Source organism: Daphnia pulex, chromosome 6 (genome assembly GCF_021134715.1).
Source record: "Daphnia pulex isolate KAP4 chromosome 6, ASM2113471v1".
In the NCBI taxonomy this organism is placed as follows: Eukaryota; Metazoa; Arthropoda; class Branchiopoda; order Diplostraca; family Daphniidae; genus Daphnia; species Daphnia pulex.
Window position 1 is genome coordinate 2007024 of NC_060022.1, and position 17617 is coordinate 2024640.

Genomic DNA, 17617 nt, shown 5'->3' on the forward strand with positions numbered 1-17617 from the left:
CACGTTTCGATGCAATATTAGGTGAACATTTTGTAATGTTTGTTTTAGCAAATTGAGTATTACCAACCTTCGTCGTTGGGTATTGCTGGCATATTTAAAGTTAGCCCAGTTAAAGTGTGGTTTAAGGGAGTATTAACTGAACCTGAAGAAAAGTCGCAAGTCACCATGTATCTTGGAGAAAATATTGCGTGAGTATCAAAGTTACTTGCCTTTGTTTGTTAGTTCTTTCAACTGAGTGTCAACGAGCTAGAGCAGACATTGTTTTTTTTATGTTACTGTTAAGCGTTTATTTTTTCCGACGCCAGACGACACAGCCTTTGATCTGATTTTCCGTTCAGTTTAGTTGATTTAATAAGTTTACTTTGCTCATCTCAGGATAAGTTTCTCGCTGCTACTATATGGAAATTTTCAGTGATAATTGTCGGTTTCTGTTTCAGCAACAAAGCTCACTTGTTAGATTTTATATATGTGTTCTTTTTTTCTACTTCCGGTTATCTCATTTCAGTCAGTAGTTAAGTAAATATTCATCTGACGAACAAAAGAACCACATATTCGTGATCCTCGTCAAATTTGTGGTAAAGTTCATGTTTCTTTTTGTACGTACGCATACTTCCGGTTTCAAGAATTTTCCTGAACTATATAGTTCAGGAAAATTCTCGATTTTGATCAAATTCTGGATTTCGTTTAAATTACACCAAATCGACCCCAAATTTCACGGAGATCACGAATATTTGGTTTATTTGGTCGGCATCTCAATGGTTAGGGCGCTATCGCTTACTTCCGGTATGCTTCCGGAAAATTTACATAAAACTAGCAAGTGAGCATTGTTTTCTGTACAGTTCTAAGGACTGAAGGCTAGGTTTAAGCAAACAAATATGACTTTTTCAAGTGTTGTGAGTATCTTAAGACCACCTGCAAATACTGAGTTTTGAGACGTGTCAAATAGATGGCGTGTTGATTGTGTCAATTATGGAATGGCGGTTTGTTGTCAAAAGCAGTCAAAAGTTAAGCTATCCTTTCTTCGAAAATTACCAATGAATTCATAGGTAAATTCGAGTGATTTCGTCTCTAACTTGTCGGTGATGTGTTCTATTCCGTGTATATGTTGGATAACCTTATTGTTTCTTATCAACTTGTAGGAGGAAACGTGAAAGGGTCGTGGCCGTGTGCAGCCACCGTTAACTATTTTGTTCAAAATCATGGTAGAATCTATTGCAACGAAATCTTTCGTTGCACTAACTAGCCATTTTGGCTATTGCAACGAAATCTTTCGTTGCACTAACTAGCCATTTTAGCTATTGCAACGAAAGATTTTGTTTTTTAAATAGAAGAAGGAAACCATCATATTAAATCGAAAAACAATTTTTTTTTTTTACGAAATTTGACTTCTGTCATGCTGTGCCGCTTCGACCCATTCCTCCTTCATGCTTCGACTGTGGCGCTGATTGATTTTTTAAAATATTTTTTTTACATATTTTATTTTTTTTATATTATGCTTCAATTTTTTATGCTGTGATAGATTTATCGAGTAACCATCAAGTAACCTTCATTTCTAACAACTTGTACTCTTAAAGGGTTACCATCCAATTTTAATTTTTAACTTTCGACATTCTATGTTTTTCAATTACTAGGCAGACTTATGCAGATTTGGAAGACACTCAACAGTGTACCACTATTAGCCTACTCGGCTACTCCTGTACATAAATTCATTATACTTTCATCATTAAATAAGGCAGAGTAACTTAGAACTGGGGAAGCGTCGTTGGTTCCATCTTTCCCTTGATTCTTTACAGCTGGATTTCCCCCCTCCCCTGCTAACCTGGAAGTTTTTAAGGTCGTCGTGAATTTAAGCCGGCAAACGAACTTTGGCAAGCACTGGGAAGCAGGAGGGAAAAAGCTAGCTCTTGTCGATTTGTCGGTCGGCTCAAAGATTCAACACTTCCCCATTCTACATTTCCCTGTCATGATGAAAGTAAACTTCATTTAGTAACTGGTGATGGTAGTCCACTGAGGTCAGACTGTGATAACATCTTCCCAATGTGCATGTAATGTACAAGAAAAAAGTTGAGTAATCGAACCGAGGTTGTACCTGCCGGGAATGGCCAAATCATAGAAGAGAGTCCCATTGCAAAGAATTTTGAAAATAGAAAACGTCAAATGTTATTTAATTATTTTAGATTAAAATTTGATGGTAACCTAAAGGGTACAACTTTTTAGCACCATCAGAAATATAAATTATAGCCTACACACTGAGACAATGTCGAAAAGAAGGTTACTTCATGGTTACTTGATAAACCTATCACAACATAAAATTGACACATATTACAAAAAAATATGTAAAAAAAATTTTCAAATCAGCGCCACAGTCGAAGTCAAACAATTTCACAGAATGACAGTTTAAGTCGAATTTCGTAAAAAAAAGAAATTTTTTTTTTATTTAATATAATGGTTTCCTTCTTCTTCTTATTATGTTTAAAAAATAAATCTTTCGTTGCAATAGTCAATATCTGTAGTTAGTGCAACGAAAGATTTCGTTGCAATAGCCAAAATGGCTAGTTAGTGCAACGAAAGATTTCGTTGCAATAGATTCTACCCAAAATCATAGTATTCTACTGAATGTGCCATCGAAATGATACAGGTAATAACCAACACTAGTTTTATCCATTTCATGTATTGCTGAAACATATATTCTTCTCGTCTTTTATTAGGAGTCATAATTATCTGTTGTTTGTATTGGACTTGCTAGATCACCAACGGCCCAGCATAGAGCAATCTCTCATTTCATCTTTCGAAAGAAGATTGGATAACTGATCGGTGGTTTCATGTGCAAGTTCACTGATCATGTCACTGAACTTTTTCTGTTGCAGTCTAATATGTATTCAAAGTATTGATCTCCACTTACGTCTATCTAATGTTTAAGAGACGCTTTTTAGTGTATACTGATAATTGTTTATTCTTTTAGATCATAGACATAAAGCACATTGATGACACAAATTATAAACCAGGTAACTTATTTTTCTTTTTTTATTTACAGGTTCTAAACTCCAGGTTTCTAAATTTGCATGGCAGACTTTATGAGAAGTCATGTCCTTTCAAGAAAGTCAACAAGATTCCTTGTTTGCTAACCCGTTGGCTGCTACCCTTGAATCTCCCTTTATACTTTCCTAAGCGGGCCATCTTTATTTGAGGTATTGTTTTCTGTCGCTACAATCTTGTTTGAATATTAAATTGCCATCCAAGTAAATGTTCATTTTGCTTACAGGGTAATCCTTCGCTACTTGTCATGGACTTCATCCACTGGTGAAAACCAACGAGAGAATGCTGTAATCCAAGACTGATAAATTGTGTAGTTAGATTCAATTACAAGTGCATATCTGGGCTCCCTTCTTTTCTGTGGCCCCGTTTCCCTAACTAACCACTAACCAACGCCCGCCGGTGGTCACTCACCCGCTGTGAAACCAGGAGGAGGGGAGGGCTCTGGTCGAACGGGGACTTGGAAGGCGCATGATCCGATGAAAACTTTTGGAGGGTCATGAGTCTAACCCGGAAGCCTAGTATGACTACATCTCCCCAGTAAAACTTGCCTCGTACTTCTCTCTTCTTCTCGGTCCAGATAAATATCTCTGGGGGCCGTAGACATGTCCTATAACAGCATGTGCGAGTTAAACAATGCAACCCACTACCCAATGAAACAAAAAGCCATGGTTTATTATTTGCGCAAATCTCCGTCAGTCAAGTTACAAATTTTTCTAATTCAACAACTCGTGTAGAATTTTTGCATCTAGTCTATTAGTGCAAATCGCGATTCCATGTGTTTGGTAGTTAAGAAAATGGTTGTTTAAAAAACAAACAATGGGATGTTCTGAAGCCAAAAAAACTCACCATTGTTTGTTTTTTAAACAACCATCTTTTTAACTACCAAACACATAGGATCGCTATTTGCACCAGTAGACTAGATGCAAAATTCGACAGAAGTTGTTGAGTTAGAAAAATTTGTAACTTGACTGACGCAGATTTCCGCAAAACTAAACCATCGCTTTTTGTCTCATTGCCGCAGCGGTGGTGGCGGGTTGCGTTTAACTCGTACAGAAGAAAAACGTCTTGAACCGGAGACTCTGTTTATTGAATTTGTCGAACATTTTAAAAAGATAATAAAAATTGGTTTATGCAATATATTTATTTTTATTGATTACTGATATTATATGGTTAAGGTTTAACATTGGTTTATAGGGTTATGGGTATAAATGTAAGGGTTGGTAAGTGTATGTTTTGGGGGTTTGAAGGATTGGAAGGTTTATGTTCGTGGGGTTTGGAGATTGATTGGTAGGGATACATTTGTAAGGTTATAGTTTAACTGAATTTTAATCCAAACTTGAAATATCCTCCCTCCCCCCTCCAACATCCTCCACTTTCCTTTCCCAATCCCGGAAACATGTTTATTATTTGTTGACATAAACATCCCATATTTGTTTTTGTTGCTTCTGAACTTATAAACGGTAAAGTGCAAGTCACGATGACAATTTAACAAAATAATGATGCAACTTCGGTAACACGACACCAGCACCAAGGAACGGCCAATTGAACTTGATGTAAAAAGATCTTTCACCAGCATAGGCTGCAACAACGTGCCACATCGGACAGCAACTACGCGAACATAAACGCTAAACCTATAACCAAAATTAAATGAATTAATCTTCAGCATCAGTGGAAATGTTGTCAATGAAAAGACGAATAAATGTCACTTTATGTTATTTACAGGAGTTAACCCAAATCGTAAGTTTACCATTAAGAAAATTGTACATGTCAAATTCAACAGACTGGCTGAAAGAATCCATGTGTGATTTAGACTGGAACCAAGAAGAAGGTGAAGCTAAGACTTCAACTAGCTTTATAACAAAAATGATAGAAGTATAGCTAAACTATGCAATCTCTTAAGAATTATCATTATAAATGTTCCAAAGTAATCTACGGTTGGCACTTGGCACACTTTTCCAATGAGCCATACAATTAGAAAGTTAATTGAAATAATTACTTCAATTGTAGCTAAGCGTTTCTTCATGTGATAAAACACACAACAGTACAGGTAGCAAGAGGAACATCCTTTATCAGATGGCTGCTTCAAATCCATATTTATGTTGGGCAGCAACGGAAAGCTCACCACCCCGCCAGCATGTTATTCCTATTTAAAAAAAAAAACTCATGAAGCAACAACTTCTCAAACAAAACAAAAATGATCGAAGTTTACTTTAACTACAAAATCCTTCAGAATAAATGTTGCAAAGGAATGCACAGTTGGCAAACTTTTCCAAGGTTCAATTTCCACAACTGAAATAGGTTGAAGAGATAGGCACTAACTAAATCTGTAGTCTCACAGTTAGAAAGTTGAACATTATATTTACCCGAATTGTTCTGAAGTGTTTCTGACAAACGTGAAGCTGGTACAGGAAAAAGAGACATTTTGACAAAATGTTCAGCTGCTCAGGCCACATGATCAGATGAAATTGCCATGTAGAAATTATAGGCTGATACCAGATAAATACCTAAATTCACACACAAGTAATTAACACAGTCAAATCCAAGAATCCAAAGAACAATTACCATTATTACGAATAAAAATGTCAAGAAAGAAAAGCACGTCGTATTAAGAAGTATCCAATCCAACGATACGTTTTCAACATGCGGTTTCCAATCAGTGTTTTAGGAAATGGCGGAATTTCGTCTTGAGTAACGGAGACACTTGCGCCATCTAGCAGACATAATTTTAGCCACTTAGTGATATCCAGCATATTCCGTTAGCAAATGATTACCTAATTGTGGAAAAATTGCCGAATAATTAATCCCTAATATGGCCCCTAAGGTGAATGAGTAGCAGTACTAGAGCAACCAATTTCTATTTCTTTTCCAGTTCTTCTACATTATCTACAACCTGTACCTGTGAATTTATATCAAATGTTGTAGTTAGCTCATATCTGTAAAGGATATGCTGTGCTGGAACTTTGTGGCTGGAATGTTTTAAATTGTGGTGATGCAAAGTAGCAGTTCTTTCAGGACACTGTTGGGCACAAAGTGACAACAGCCCCAAGACACAAGGATTTCATTTTGTCTTTAGAATGAAGAGTACTGAGTAGGCCTATGCTGCTATGCTGACTGCAAACTCTCGATTACCTGAGTGATGCACAGATCTATTTCAATAACATGTGTGGTTAGTTGTAGTCTGTGGTTGTATTGACTTAGTTAAACCATACCAGTTGTGGTCTCCTGAAATGATAAATTGTTGATTACATTGTTTTCTGGCTTTTTGCAAGGACTAGAAGCTGTTGCTGGTGAACTGACTGGTTCACTGGAATTTCAGATACTCGTGTCAAAGTGTGTCGTAGACTCGTAGTATCATTTTGCAGCTTCTTGTCGTAAAATTATTCATGAACTATTTCACCTTTCTATGCAAAATCTTGCTTTACTGAAAGAAACACAACTTCTTCATCCCAAGCTCCCATTGCCCAAACGTTAACCTTAAGGTTTTGTTTACGAGTTTACGTTTACTTTACGACATAAACGGATAAACCAGCGGTTGAGTGGTGGCGGTACTGCGGATCGGTAGCCATATTGTGTGGTGTTGCCAGTTTGTGCAATTAAAATATTCAAAACGCGCATTATTTTTTCTATTTTTATTAGTTTCGTTTATTTTAAGGAAAGGATTCGAACTTACTGAAGTAACGAACCGAACGAACTTAAGAATAATGCGGAAGCTTTCACACAAAAATTCTAGATGTTCAAGTTTCTGGTAAAAAATCCAATTTGCCAAAAATCTCGAAGCATCATTTTCAATGCGATAAATCAAAATTTGCCGATCGGAAAATGAAAATCTTAAAATTGTGGTGCTAGAAATGACGTACTTTACTTATCGTAAGAATGTGTTGAATTTACAATTCGACTTGAAATACGTTAAAAACGATTCATGGGAGAAGAGGATGCCCTTCTTCCAGAGAGAGGAGATGTGTTGAGAGAACCGCTGACTCCGGAATTTGTACCAAAGCCACGTATGAAGCTTCTGAAAGAGCGACTATGATTGTCTGCTGGTGAAGTATCTCTAGATCAAATAAACAAAAAAATCCACTGTAAATTTACTTAACCATTCTTTAAATTTGGAGAAAAATCGGGAATAAAGTCATTTGGGTGGTTATAGTCAACTTACACAGGTATAAGATAAAACTCATCAATCAAATCCAGACCTGGAGGGAAATTATCTGATGACAGTATGTTTGTACCGCCTGACTCGTGAGTCTCGCCAATATTTGTCCTCGCCAACTTCGACTTAAGTTGATCATTTTCAGCCTGCAAACGAGTAATACGCGAAGCCTCTTCATTGTATGTGGTCAGTTTTGGTTGAGGTAAGCACTACAACAAAATAAAAGAATAGAAAAAGCAATGATATAGCCTATCTATGAACAGGATGAAAACAAAATATAACACATCTTACCTGGAAAGAAACAGCAAGTAAATTATGCAATGAGATTAGCATTGTATCCTGCCATTGTCTTGTAAAATAGACCATGAATGTTGGGTTTTCATCCGGATTTTTAATGAAAGGTAAAGCTATAAAGAATAAGTATGAGCTAAAGAGTAAAAAGAATAAATAGTTCGTTTAAATTACCAAACCAATCTTTCCACTCAAGTTGATGTTGCAAATCACTTCCAAGTTTTTCAAAGAACTCTTGGACCTTTTCTTGTTTACCATTAGTGCATGCATTTATCAAGTACATCCGTAGTAAAGAATTTTCCATTTTCTTGATAGCTTTAGAATAAAATGATGAATTTGGATTGAATTGTAATGCAGAAAACTTTCAATAAAAACCTGGCATGAAATTTGGATCAAGTCGTTCAAAAACAGACTGATCAAAGTGATTCCAATAATCTTTCAGACCATTAAGATCATACAAGGTAATGAAGTGAATAAACTGCTCAACTATTTTGTCAGGCTGAAAGATCAAAAAATACAAATTTCGACTCAAAATTGTTAGTAACAATTGATTTGTATAGAATTGTCTTTAACTTCACTCTTACCCGAAACGCCTTGTCCTTCTCGGATTTAACTTCAGCATCTAGAGCCCGTACAGTTGTCGTGAATCCTCTAAATAAGAGATACTCCTTAACTAATTCATCCATTTGCTGAGTACAAGACATTTTTCATGACTCCACTTTAAAGGCTGTAACAGCTGACACTCGACAGAAAAACAACAATGACAATACGCCATCTATAAGTACATAAGTAAACTAAATGCACCAAAGAGTTTAAATAAAATAACGTACAGCAATAGGAATATTTAAAATCTACAAACGTTATAAACACGAGGTTACGTGCAATTCATATTCAATAGTCGATCATTTTCTTTGAAATGCCCAAACTATTTCAAAGTAAAATACGCTAAATTTCGATTCCACGTACATCGAGAACTGTTCAATAGAGGGCGTCCTGTTGATTGTTGATTTACGAATTCGCGGATTCACGGACAAGTTCTGTCATACTTCTTTCATTAGTCCGACATAGTGTCATACAGCTTCTATCGCAGAAGTTAAAATATTTCTGCCATGACTGATGACGCACGAGATTACAGTTTGGTTGTTTTCGGCGCAACTGGATTTACCGGACAATATGTTGCTGAAGAAGTTGCACGAATTGCTGATGAAGAAAATATCACTTGGGCCATTGCCGGTCGTAACAGCGAAAAATTGAATGCCATTATAGAGAATGTTGGAAAAGTAACAGGTATTCTACTGTTCTGTCATGATAAAACAATTTTTTTTATGTAGCCTGGTTGCTTAATTCTTCCAGGTAAATCTCTCAAGAATGTTGGAATCATTCAGGCTGATATTAGTGATCCAAACTCACTTAGTGAGATGGCGAAGAAAGGGAAGATTGTTCTCAACTGTGTGGGGCCCTACAGGTCTGAAGAAGAACACACTATTATATATTATTAGAATGTTTAAATTCCAAATAATTCATGTTCTACCTGTACAGATTTTTTGGAGAGGCTGTAGTGAAGGCCTGTGTGGAAAATGCAACAAGTCACATTGATATTAGTGGCGAACCTCAAGTAATATATGATTTTACCTTGTTAAATTTTGTCCTACATCCTAAAATGTGTTTCTTTGTCCAGTTTCTTGAAAGGATGCAACTGGATTACAATGTTGCTGCTCATGATAAAAAATGTTATGTAGTAGGAGCTTGTGGATTCGACAGCATCCCAGCAGATATGGGTACTGTTTTCTTAGAAGAAAAACTTGGTGGGCAAGTCAACTCTGTTGAAACATACTTGAATATCAAATCTAATAAGGTGTGTTTCCATACGACACAAGCAGCAGCTCTTACTAAATGATAGCTTAATATAACGATTTTTTCCAGGGAGCTCGAGGGCATTTTGCAACTTGGCAAAGTGCCATTTACGGATTTGCTCATGCCAATGAATTAAAACCTTTGCGCAAAAAGCTATTTCCGGAGCGTTTGCCAGTGTTAAAGCCTGCTCTTCAATACAGGTTTGTCTTATTGTGAAGCATAACCATATAAATAATTAAAAATGATTTGAAAATAACAGAGGCATTCTTCATAACAATCCTATCGTCAAATCGTGGTGTTTACCATTTCCCGGTTCTGATCGCTCTGTCGTGATGCGATCGCAGCGGTACTTTTTTGAAAAAGAAAACAAGCGTCCCGTGCAGATGAAAGCTTACGTTCAATGTTCTTCATTAATAGCTGCCATAGCCATGGCCTTATCGGCTGTTCTTTTTGGTCTTCTGGCAAGTTTCAAATTTGGACGCAGTCTATTGGAAAAAGTATTGACTCTATCTCTATTTACAAAAGTGATCAACAGTGATATCAGAAATTCTTTTCTTTACACAGTATCCACAATTTTTCTCCTTCGGTGTTTTTGGTCACGACGGACCTAAAAAAGAGGAGATGGACTCGACATCATTCGTTCTAACATTAGTCGGCAAAGGATGGAGTGAAAAGCTAACAGAGCCAATGGATGCACACACGAACCAGCCAGAAAAAGAGTTGGTAGTTCGAGTTTCAGGGCCTGAGGCAGGGTACGTTGCCACACCTATTTGTATGGTTCAGGCTGCTCTTGTACTTCTCCGCGATACTGACAAACTACCTGCTAAGTATGTACAGTTTTTCTTCCGTATTTAATAAATATTCTAATATTTATCCTTGTACAGTGGTGGAGTTTTCCCCCCAGGGGCGGCATTTGCGAAGACTTCACTGATAGAGCGCTTGATTAAGCGAGGAATTAATTTCCAAGCGGGTGTCAAGAGCTCTCTCTAACTTAACGAAAGGACATGTACCATATGTACTTGATCTTAGCGCGATCTATAAAACTACCTGCTTGTAACGTTTCTGCTGCTCAAGTTGTTTGATTTATATTGGCACTTGGGCAGTATGCCATAATTCAAACAGCTTTATTCGTGAACCAGACATTATTAAAATATGAATAATAGAAAAAAAAAATAGTTTTTGTTAATTTACATGAAATAAATATTCTTGGATCAACAGAAGTAAGCTTTATTTCAAATAAAATCACGTTCCTTAACACGAATGGTGTAAGCTTAATGGAGCACAAAAGAAAAGAACTTGTTGGAGGTAACGAAAGTTCTAACAATCGTATTCTTTCGATCGATCGATGGAGTGCGGAGAATTCCTAATGCAATCGCAGCAACTTTATACCCCAAACTAAACATTAAAAAGCACTTCACGGAATTCAAGGTAGATAAGAAACCGAATAACATTACTCGCCTGGTCGCTTGCTAGATCTCAGATTCACATAGCGTTGCTTGTGATCGATCAACGCTCTACTGAGACTTCCAAGTTGTGCCAGATGTCACGTGGTTATTCTCACTCTTCCGTCACGACTGCCAACGATTTTGTTGAGAAGGAAACACCTTGTGCCTTACTTGGTCATTCCACACACAATGAAAGTATATGCCGCATACGGAAATACGCAAAGCCTAAGGTTCACATTTTTAACGGTATTATGACCTACAATTTGCCTGCATGTAGTAACGCCAGAGGCTTTTAATGTTCCTTTTTCCTTCATTGATTAACTAAGCAAAGAACAACAGTAGAATTAATTAGGAAACTCTAGAAGCCTAAGTTAAGTTAATCATTCCAAAACATAATGGCTAATTAATAATCATTAGTATGCCTATATGTCCAAAGCCATTGCTATGGAACAATAAATTCACGGAGATATTTTGGTGGGTTACACCTGGGTATGTATAGTCAAATACAACTTTGCCTTTCTCCACCAATACCAGTAAACATTGGACTACAAAAGTCAAGTCATCGAGTACACCCCAGGTAAGACGATGAGACGCAAATTTTTCATATAAATTCTTGGGAAGCAAAAGAGAATAAGATGAGAGAAGAGCTTTAGAGTTTAGACTTATACAAGCACCATAGAATATCTAATACTACCTGGTAACTATAATACCCTCAAACAACGAAATTATCACTTTGCGGATAAGAAATCCTAGTTCCACGCCGAAAATCCCCGCATCTTCCTTTCGAAAGTTACCAAACAAAGAAAGATGCCGTCTTGAACGCCCACCAAAAAGGTAGGCAGTCTCTTGCTCTATGCGAACGCAGCACGAATGACTATCATGGCATCTGTCTAACCTTCACGAGTTGGCTTTCAGACCTCATAGGATGTGCAAGTCTCAAAGAAATGGACTGTTGTTAGTTTCCTTGTTGTTTTTTATCCCAATTCTTGCCGCAAGTGAACATCGGTATCACGGATCAGACTATCAAATTACCGGCTTATTAAAATCCCTGCTCAACATTCCGTACAGATGGGGGCAAAATCTGCTGGACAAAACGCAATGGAATTCAAAGAAATTGATTGAAGACAACAGGGAAACAACAGATTTGTCTGCACTGGCAGAACTGAAGAGGTCAAACAATTTAGAATTACCAAGCAGGACTATTGAAAGCTCAATAGTTGCAAATGAAGATTTACAGGTATCACATTTTAGACCATTTGCTGTACGGGAGAACCGACAAGGAAACGGTTGCGTCTGTATACCAAATCCAGAATGTTTAATCACTTGTTCAGCACTGGAAATTCAATGTGGACAAACTTGTACTCGCGTTACCGTTTACACTGCTTGCTATGTTCAAGGACCTGTATATGAACCTCCATATTTGTCAACAAGTGTAACAACCTACAACAATAATTGCATCACCGGCAATTGCTTGGTCAACTATGTGCCTCCTGTAGCGATAGTAGTAGGTGGTATGGTAGCAATAGCTCTAGCTGTTGCAATTCCGCTCGGTATTAATCCACCGCCGGTTGAGCGTATTCCACCCGAACCGATCGCCGACTTTTTGGTTATCGAAGATAAGATTCCTTTCAACAATCAGCCATTTATTGAAAAAGACTTTCCTCCGGACGGATGTGGAAATAATTCCGTGCAGATGGAAATTGGTGATTTGAATAGGAATTTGAATCGGAATAGATCCAGTGATGGAAATAGACCTAGTGATGAAAATTGCGAGCCGCTTTTGAGAAGAGGAAATTGCCGCAGTCCACAATACTGGGTCACCGTAAATCCCACTACATTGAAGGTATAGATACTAATTAGATAGACAAGTATAAAAGTTCAAAGTTTGAATAAATTTGACTCATCTTAGGGACGTTGCACTCCACGTCTTTGCGGTCGGGAACGAGTGTTCGTCGGTCGTGATGGACTTTGTCACGATATTTACGATCCAGGCGAGTGCCAAGGTGGCCGGCGACTTTACTATTCTCCTTTTGGAGATCCCATCTGCGATTGTCCAATCGGAGAATATCCTTTTCCGAACGCCGAAAACAATTGCGTTGCACTTTTCACCCAAGGTAATAGCAGTAGCCTAGTTTTCTTCTAACGTCTGATGCTTAGCAACAATGCGCACTATGATTCAGCGAAATAAAATGGTACGGTTTTGTGTTTAAAAGGACCCTGCCGAGATGGGAGTATAGTGGGCATTAGTTCACAGGGTCAATTGGAGTGCATGCCTTCCACATGTCAATCAACCAACGTTGGAGATAAATCTCTACAGTTGCTGCCGGCCGAGGATGGACAATGCTACGCTCTAGGAACACAGGGTCCCTGTTCACCTCCCTCTTTGTTGGGTTATGACATCTTCAAACGCCAAATGGAGTGTGTCAATGTTCAAAATGATACCTCGCCCTATTTCACTTCTCCTGAAGAAGAGGCACTGGTCGATAGCATCTACAACCAGCTCTCTCCGGACTTTGACGACTTCCGAATTTCAATGGTCTTTGAAAGTTCAGTAGGAACCAACGACATCGGCCAGCGTAGGCAAGGTGCTACCACCGGTGGAATATTTCAATTCCCTAGCTCTTCACCGGAAACACTATTAAATCCTTGTCGACCTGGAGCACGACGGGAGATGAATTATAAATGCACGAATCCATTAGTGTAAGACAATAAGCATTTTTTTCTAATTTAATCAAGTTAATTATATAAATTTGCCTATTTCGTTTTATTAGACCCAATCCGAGAAGAAGGGAACCGTTGCAAGCTGTTCGGCCGGCATTTCAGTGTCCGCCGAATAGAAATTTGCAAGCAACGGGCAGGTGCGTGACCGATAATCGCAGCACGAATTGTGGACCATCTTTTCGGTTCAACCCTGTTACTGGACAATGCCGAAGTATCTTCTAACGTATGTGGAATGCGTTTAGCCTCTATCCAAACAAGATACGATTCAAACGTTGAGAGAAAAAAGAATGCTTGGCGGACTAGTTCTGAAAAGCTTTAATCAAAACAGACGCTTTAAATAAGAATAAAATGAAATGAATAAGTTATTTTCTGCTCGACCTAAACATAATCTAATCACGGCAATATTTTTTGCAACATTTCAACAATGTAATTATTCTATCAATGAAATTGATGATAACTTTGATGTACCTCAATGAAAAACAAATTGTTGAACAACAATATAGAAATATTTCTGGTTGTGACTTAAGTTTAGGCTATCGTTTAGCATTGGTAGTATTGGTAGGATTGTGATATTTCTGTCTGTTATGCAACCAAACTTGAAAAAGAAGTATAACGAATCCGCCATTTATCTTAACGCGTATCTCCAAAAAAGGACGGAAATGATGAAACAAAACTTTCTTTGGCCAGCTTACCACAGCTTTTCCCACAGTATACAGTAAATCTCCGACAGACTCGCAGACAGACAGACAACATAGCTTTAGGCGTTTGAATAAAACTTTTGAAGCAATGCCTAGGTCGGGTATGCAAACATGTGCTTTCAACAACCGCTATAGTTCAAAAGACAGTCGGCTTAAGCTAGAAAACAAAGAGACATAGGGGCATATAGCGGTGTTTTTACACCAAAAATGAAACATTCTGAGACTTGCCCATCTCTTCGAACTACATACTAGAACCCGCGAACATTGAATACCATTTGTCGTTAGTTTTACAATGGAATCTTTCAGCGACGTACACGTAAAACAATACCGAATGAAATGAAAGAATGTATACGGAGCATCTGTCGCATTTTTGAATAGGCGGTCTATACATTAAAGTTTCCAGATGAAATATGTACAGTCAATTACGAATGAAACTAATGCGTATTCAAACATCTGCCATTTTTAAACAGGTGGAATGTAGGTCAAAGTTTTCTGACTAGGCGACGTATCTAGCAGTTTAATGGAAAAAGAAACTGGTTTAATAAGATTTGACCCATACACCAAAAATTTAACACAGCATGGGCACATACAGATGGTTCGTTCCGCAAGAAACGGATAATGTTCTTTTGGCAGCCTTTTAGAGATGGTTGAACTTCTAGTCAATGCCAAGGTCGGTTCTAATAACTAATACCGCGCTAAAAAAGAAATTTAAGTGCTTATCATTTGATGACCTTATCGTCGTTGATAGATTTATGACTAATTACAGGTTAGCACTTTATACCTGAATTATGAAAACAAAAATTTTTAAACAATACCAATTAATAATTGATGGAGGCGGCTGATCTTTTTCGAAAGATTATGTTTCATTTACTCTAGGCTAAATAGTTTTATGACGCAGTACCATATTTGTCTATTGACAGGACACGACTTGATTTTCCTAAATGTGGCCACGAAAGTCCATGTAGCAAAGAAGTTCCCTGCACCCCAGGTCAATAAAGGAAAAAAAAAAGACGCAGCAAAAAGCTCTTCGGTCAAACGGAAAGGGTCCGTCAAAAGGGAAGGGCTATCTGAAAAATGACACGAAACTCATTGGGGCCATGATGAATGATGGAGGCAGCAGCCGTGCGGGATTTACGATTTAGTTCCTCCTAGGAAGGGCCATCTCCCATCAATCAGAATTCTTCGTGCTATCATCATCATCATCAACGGCTTTAACCAAACCGGCAGTTAAAGTTGTTGTGAGATATCACTACCGTGGACAAAATCCAAACAGTTGCAAATCCAGTGGCGCAGGCAATAAACTCGACAAAACCTCCAATTACCGCACCCAACCGCCTCCTTAGGAAAAAAGAAAGAAAGTCGAGTGTTTGTATAAAGATGATTACAGAAAAAGAGGCCGCCGCGCTTGCCTATAAACTTTTGTTATATATTAAAATTTGAAAATCATTGTAGGTGAAAAAAAAAAAAACCGCAGTAAAACTACGCTCCACTTGGTTCTTACGGTGGCTGAGAGAAACCGCATTTTGGAAAAACACTTAGCGTAAAAAGATGCGACACCAAGAATAAGTTTGGCAAATACAGAAGGAGTAGCCTACACTCGCGCTATACTGCCTATACTGCTGCTATTAAGAGCTTCGAGGGGGACTGAATACTCGGTGAGATGGCGCTGGTGTAAGAGACAAATTGAACAGCAAGTGAAGAGGGGCAACCCTCTAGAGTCACGACGTGAGTTTAATTTTCAACCGAGAAGTAACAGACACCACTAACTGAGGCCCCAGACGCACACGAAATAAACAAAAAAAACCAAGGCACGCTAACTGAGTGGGACGACGTCACCTCCGTTTTGAATATTTACTATGAAACCAGCAATGTAATTTATGAGAAATGAGTAAAACAAAAAGTACACAACTGGCTGAAGACGTTCATCCGCGAATTAAAGCGAATTTGAAAAAACAACGTCACTGCCAATTATAATTCAATCGATTTAAAATAGAATTGGAAGATAAGAGCAAGAATACGTATTGAGTGTGATGTACAGTTAACTACACATTACACTACGCAGTTTGAGCAAACAACTGCCCTTTTGTTTGCAAAAAATCGATTTTAAGAGTTTTCCTCTAGTTTCGAGTGTCGATTTATCGACGTCGGAATTACTCCCGAGGTGAGAAATAGGACTAGGGATCTTTTCAATCAGCATTTCTTTTGATGGGAACTGCTCGAGGCACTGCGTATACAAATTACAAAGAGGTTTCCCTGTTAATTGGAAACGGTGTGCGGTAACTGGTGACCTTAAAACCCACAACAGGGATGCAAAAAGAAATAAGGCGAGAAAGATTAACCGCTAGCTTTTCAAACAGTTCCTTTTGATCAAACCGGTTCACAGCCTTTAACTGTAAAATTGAAAAAGGTTTTTCCTCACAAAACTCTATACCTTGTTCAATTATTCATCTTTCCATTAGTTCCGTTTTGTCACACATGATGTGTTGGTTCGCTTTCGACATGGTGGACACTAATATTCAAAATGAATTAAAAAAAACATCGGGGGAATATTCGTGACAACTTTACGTTTTGCGTTTCTAATCCTAATTCAAATTATAACGAGCAAAAATTGACAAGAGGACATATGAAAAGCAGAAAAATCGACAAATTAATTTCTTCCGACGTTCGCTGGTATAGTACACACAGCTGCAACGTAAACACAGGGTACCATATTGCAGTTCTCATCCTCAGACTCACAAAAAGGATCAATTAACAGAACTAGTCGATTAAGGTAAGCGAAAAGAAAAAAACCAAACAAAGATGAACTAAACAATTAGAAACCGGATCAATTTTGGGGCAAACAGATATACAATGCATAGCACAGCACTGAGCTCTGGGCAAGAGGATCAATTTCTCTTCACGAATAATCATCAATAACTTGAGGATGAGAGTACAAGTATAGTACGCCGTGTATGTTTATAGGACGTCAAAAGAACAGGATGCATAAATAGCTGAATTTACAAAAAAAAAAAAACCCTAACTCCTTCACGTAATCAAATTATCATTCATGGTCAGACAAGCAATCTCGTGCCTCGGTGTCCATTCGCATTCAAACCGGCAATTTTATTCGCACGGTCAAAAACGGAAAAACTAGACAGCTGACATTCTGACAATCTCTTGGGAATCACGTGAGCATTTTCACACTCGAGTCTATTTTTATTTTTTTTTATGAATGTTTGACTACGGGAGGATCTGCTCATGTAGCAAATCAAGAAAATCAAATGAAGTCATGACGTTCATGATATACGTAAAACAAAGTTTATAATGAGAAAGGAAAAGTCCAGGCTGTTGATTTCTAAGTTTTACTCAGTCCTAGATGCCTAATTCCCCATCTTTCCACAGCAAAGGGAATTAATTGCCTTGTCTAGAGTGCTCTCAAGACG

The 17617-nt window shown here is 37.9% G+C and overlaps 3 protein-coding genes and 2 long non-coding RNA genes across 7 annotated transcripts; 3 read left to right on the forward strand and 2 right to left on the reverse strand.

Moving 5' to 3' along the window:
- Positions 1 to 2607: 2607 nt before the first annotated feature.
- Positions 2608 to 3317, forward strand: LOC124195421. Its single transcript, XR_006875188.1, has 4 exons — positions 2608 to 2638; positions 2747 to 2884; positions 3035 to 3188; positions 3263 to 3317. It is a non-coding gene; the product is annotated as an uncharacterized LOC124195421 (long non-coding RNA).
- Positions 3318 to 4605: 1288 nt separating this feature from the next.
- Positions 4606 to 5392, reverse strand: LOC124195436. The gene is made up of 3 exons (XR_006875193.1): positions 5246 to 5392; positions 5033 to 5179; positions 4606 to 4667 (listed from the first exon to the last, which is right to left on the reverse strand). It is a non-coding gene; the product is annotated as an uncharacterized LOC124195436 (long non-coding RNA).
- Positions 5393 to 6870: 1478 nt separating this feature from the next.
- Positions 6871 to 8541, reverse strand: LOC124195431 (WD repeat-containing protein 91-like). Of its 3 annotated transcripts, none has more exons than XM_046589833.1 (7): positions 8444 to 8541; positions 8062 to 8219; positions 7853 to 7976; positions 7652 to 7792; positions 7478 to 7593; positions 7193 to 7395; positions 6871 to 7087 (listed from the first exon to the last, which is right to left on the reverse strand). In XM_046589833.1, the coding sequence occupies exons 2-7, from the start codon at positions 8179 to 8181 to the stop codon at positions 6943 to 6945; spliced, it is 849 nt and encodes a 282-aa protein (XP_046445789.1). In that variant the 5' UTR covers positions 8182 to 8219; positions 8444 to 8541; the 3' UTR covers positions 6871 to 6942. The 3 variants fall into 3 exon arrangements, with proteins under 3 accessions (XP_046445789.1, XP_046445788.1, XP_046445790.1); XM_046589832.1 differs by lacking the exon at positions 8444 to 8541 and adding an exon at positions 8308 to 8337; XM_046589834.1 differs by lacking the exon at positions 8444 to 8541 and having other exon boundaries at positions 7230 to 7395; positions 8062 to 8386.
- Positions 8542 to 8586: 45 nt separating this feature from the next.
- LOC124195429 (saccharopine dehydrogenase-like oxidoreductase) lies at positions 8587 to 10548 on the forward strand. Its single transcript, XM_046589826.1, has 8 exons — positions 8587 to 8764; positions 8831 to 8942; positions 9017 to 9092; positions 9156 to 9332; positions 9401 to 9531; positions 9591 to 9828; positions 9896 to 10158; positions 10216 to 10548. Exons 1-8 carry the CDS (start codon positions 8587 to 8589, stop codon positions 10319 to 10321), a joined length of 1281 nt encoding a protein of 426 aa, XP_046445782.1. The 3' UTR covers positions 10322 to 10548.
- Position 10549: 1 nt separating this feature from the next.
- On the forward strand, positions 10550 to 14023 carry LOC124195425. The gene is made up of 4 exons (XM_046589818.1): positions 10550 to 12619; positions 12686 to 12890; positions 12990 to 13476; positions 13548 to 14023. The coding sequence occupies exons 1-4, from the start codon at positions 11702 to 11704 to the stop codon at positions 13717 to 13719; spliced, it is 1782 nt and encodes a 593-aa protein (XP_046445774.1). The 5' UTR covers positions 10550 to 11701; the 3' UTR covers positions 13720 to 14023.
- Positions 14024 to 17617: the final 3594 nt, after the last annotated feature.

Excerpts from the sequence above, each read along its gene's own strand:
- LOC124195425 (XM_046589818.1), top strand. The coding sequence starts at position 11,702 with ATGTGCAAGTCTCAAAGAAATGGACTGTTGTTAGTTTCCTTGTTGTTT. Across the intron at positions 12,891-12,989 it reads CGTTGCACTTTTCACCCAAG|GACCCTGCCGAGATGGGAGT; the intron begins GTAATAGCAGTA and ends TGTGTTTAAAAG. Across the intron at positions 13,477-13,547 it reads AAATGCACGAATCCATTAGT|ACCCAATCCGAGAAGAAGGG; the intron begins GTAAGACAATAA and ends TCGTTTTATTAG.
- LOC124195431 (XM_046589833.1), bottom strand. The coding sequence starts at position 8,181 with ATGTCTTGTACTCAGCAAATGGATGAATTAGTTAAGGAGTATCTCTTA. Across the intron at positions 7,396-7,477 it reads TACTTGCTGTTTCTTTCCAG|TGCTTACCTCAACCAAAACT; the intron begins GTAAGATGTGTT and ends ATTTTGTTGTAG. Across the intron at positions 7,088-7,192 it reads GAGTTTTATCTTATACCTGT|AGATACTTCACCAGCAGACA; the intron begins GTAAGTTGACTA and ends TATTTGATCTAG.
- LOC124195429 (XM_046589826.1), top strand. The coding sequence starts at position 8,587 with ATGACTGATGACGCACGAGATTACAGTTTGGTTGTTTTCGGCGCAACT. Across the intron at positions 8,943-9,016 it reads AACTGTGTGGGGCCCTACAG|ATTTTTTGGAGAGGCTGTAG; the intron begins GTCTGAAGAAGA and ends CTACCTGTACAG. Across the intron at positions 10,159-10,215 it reads ACTGACAAACTACCTGCTAA|TGGTGGAGTTTTCCCCCCAG; the intron begins GTATGTACAGTT and ends ATCCTTGTACAG.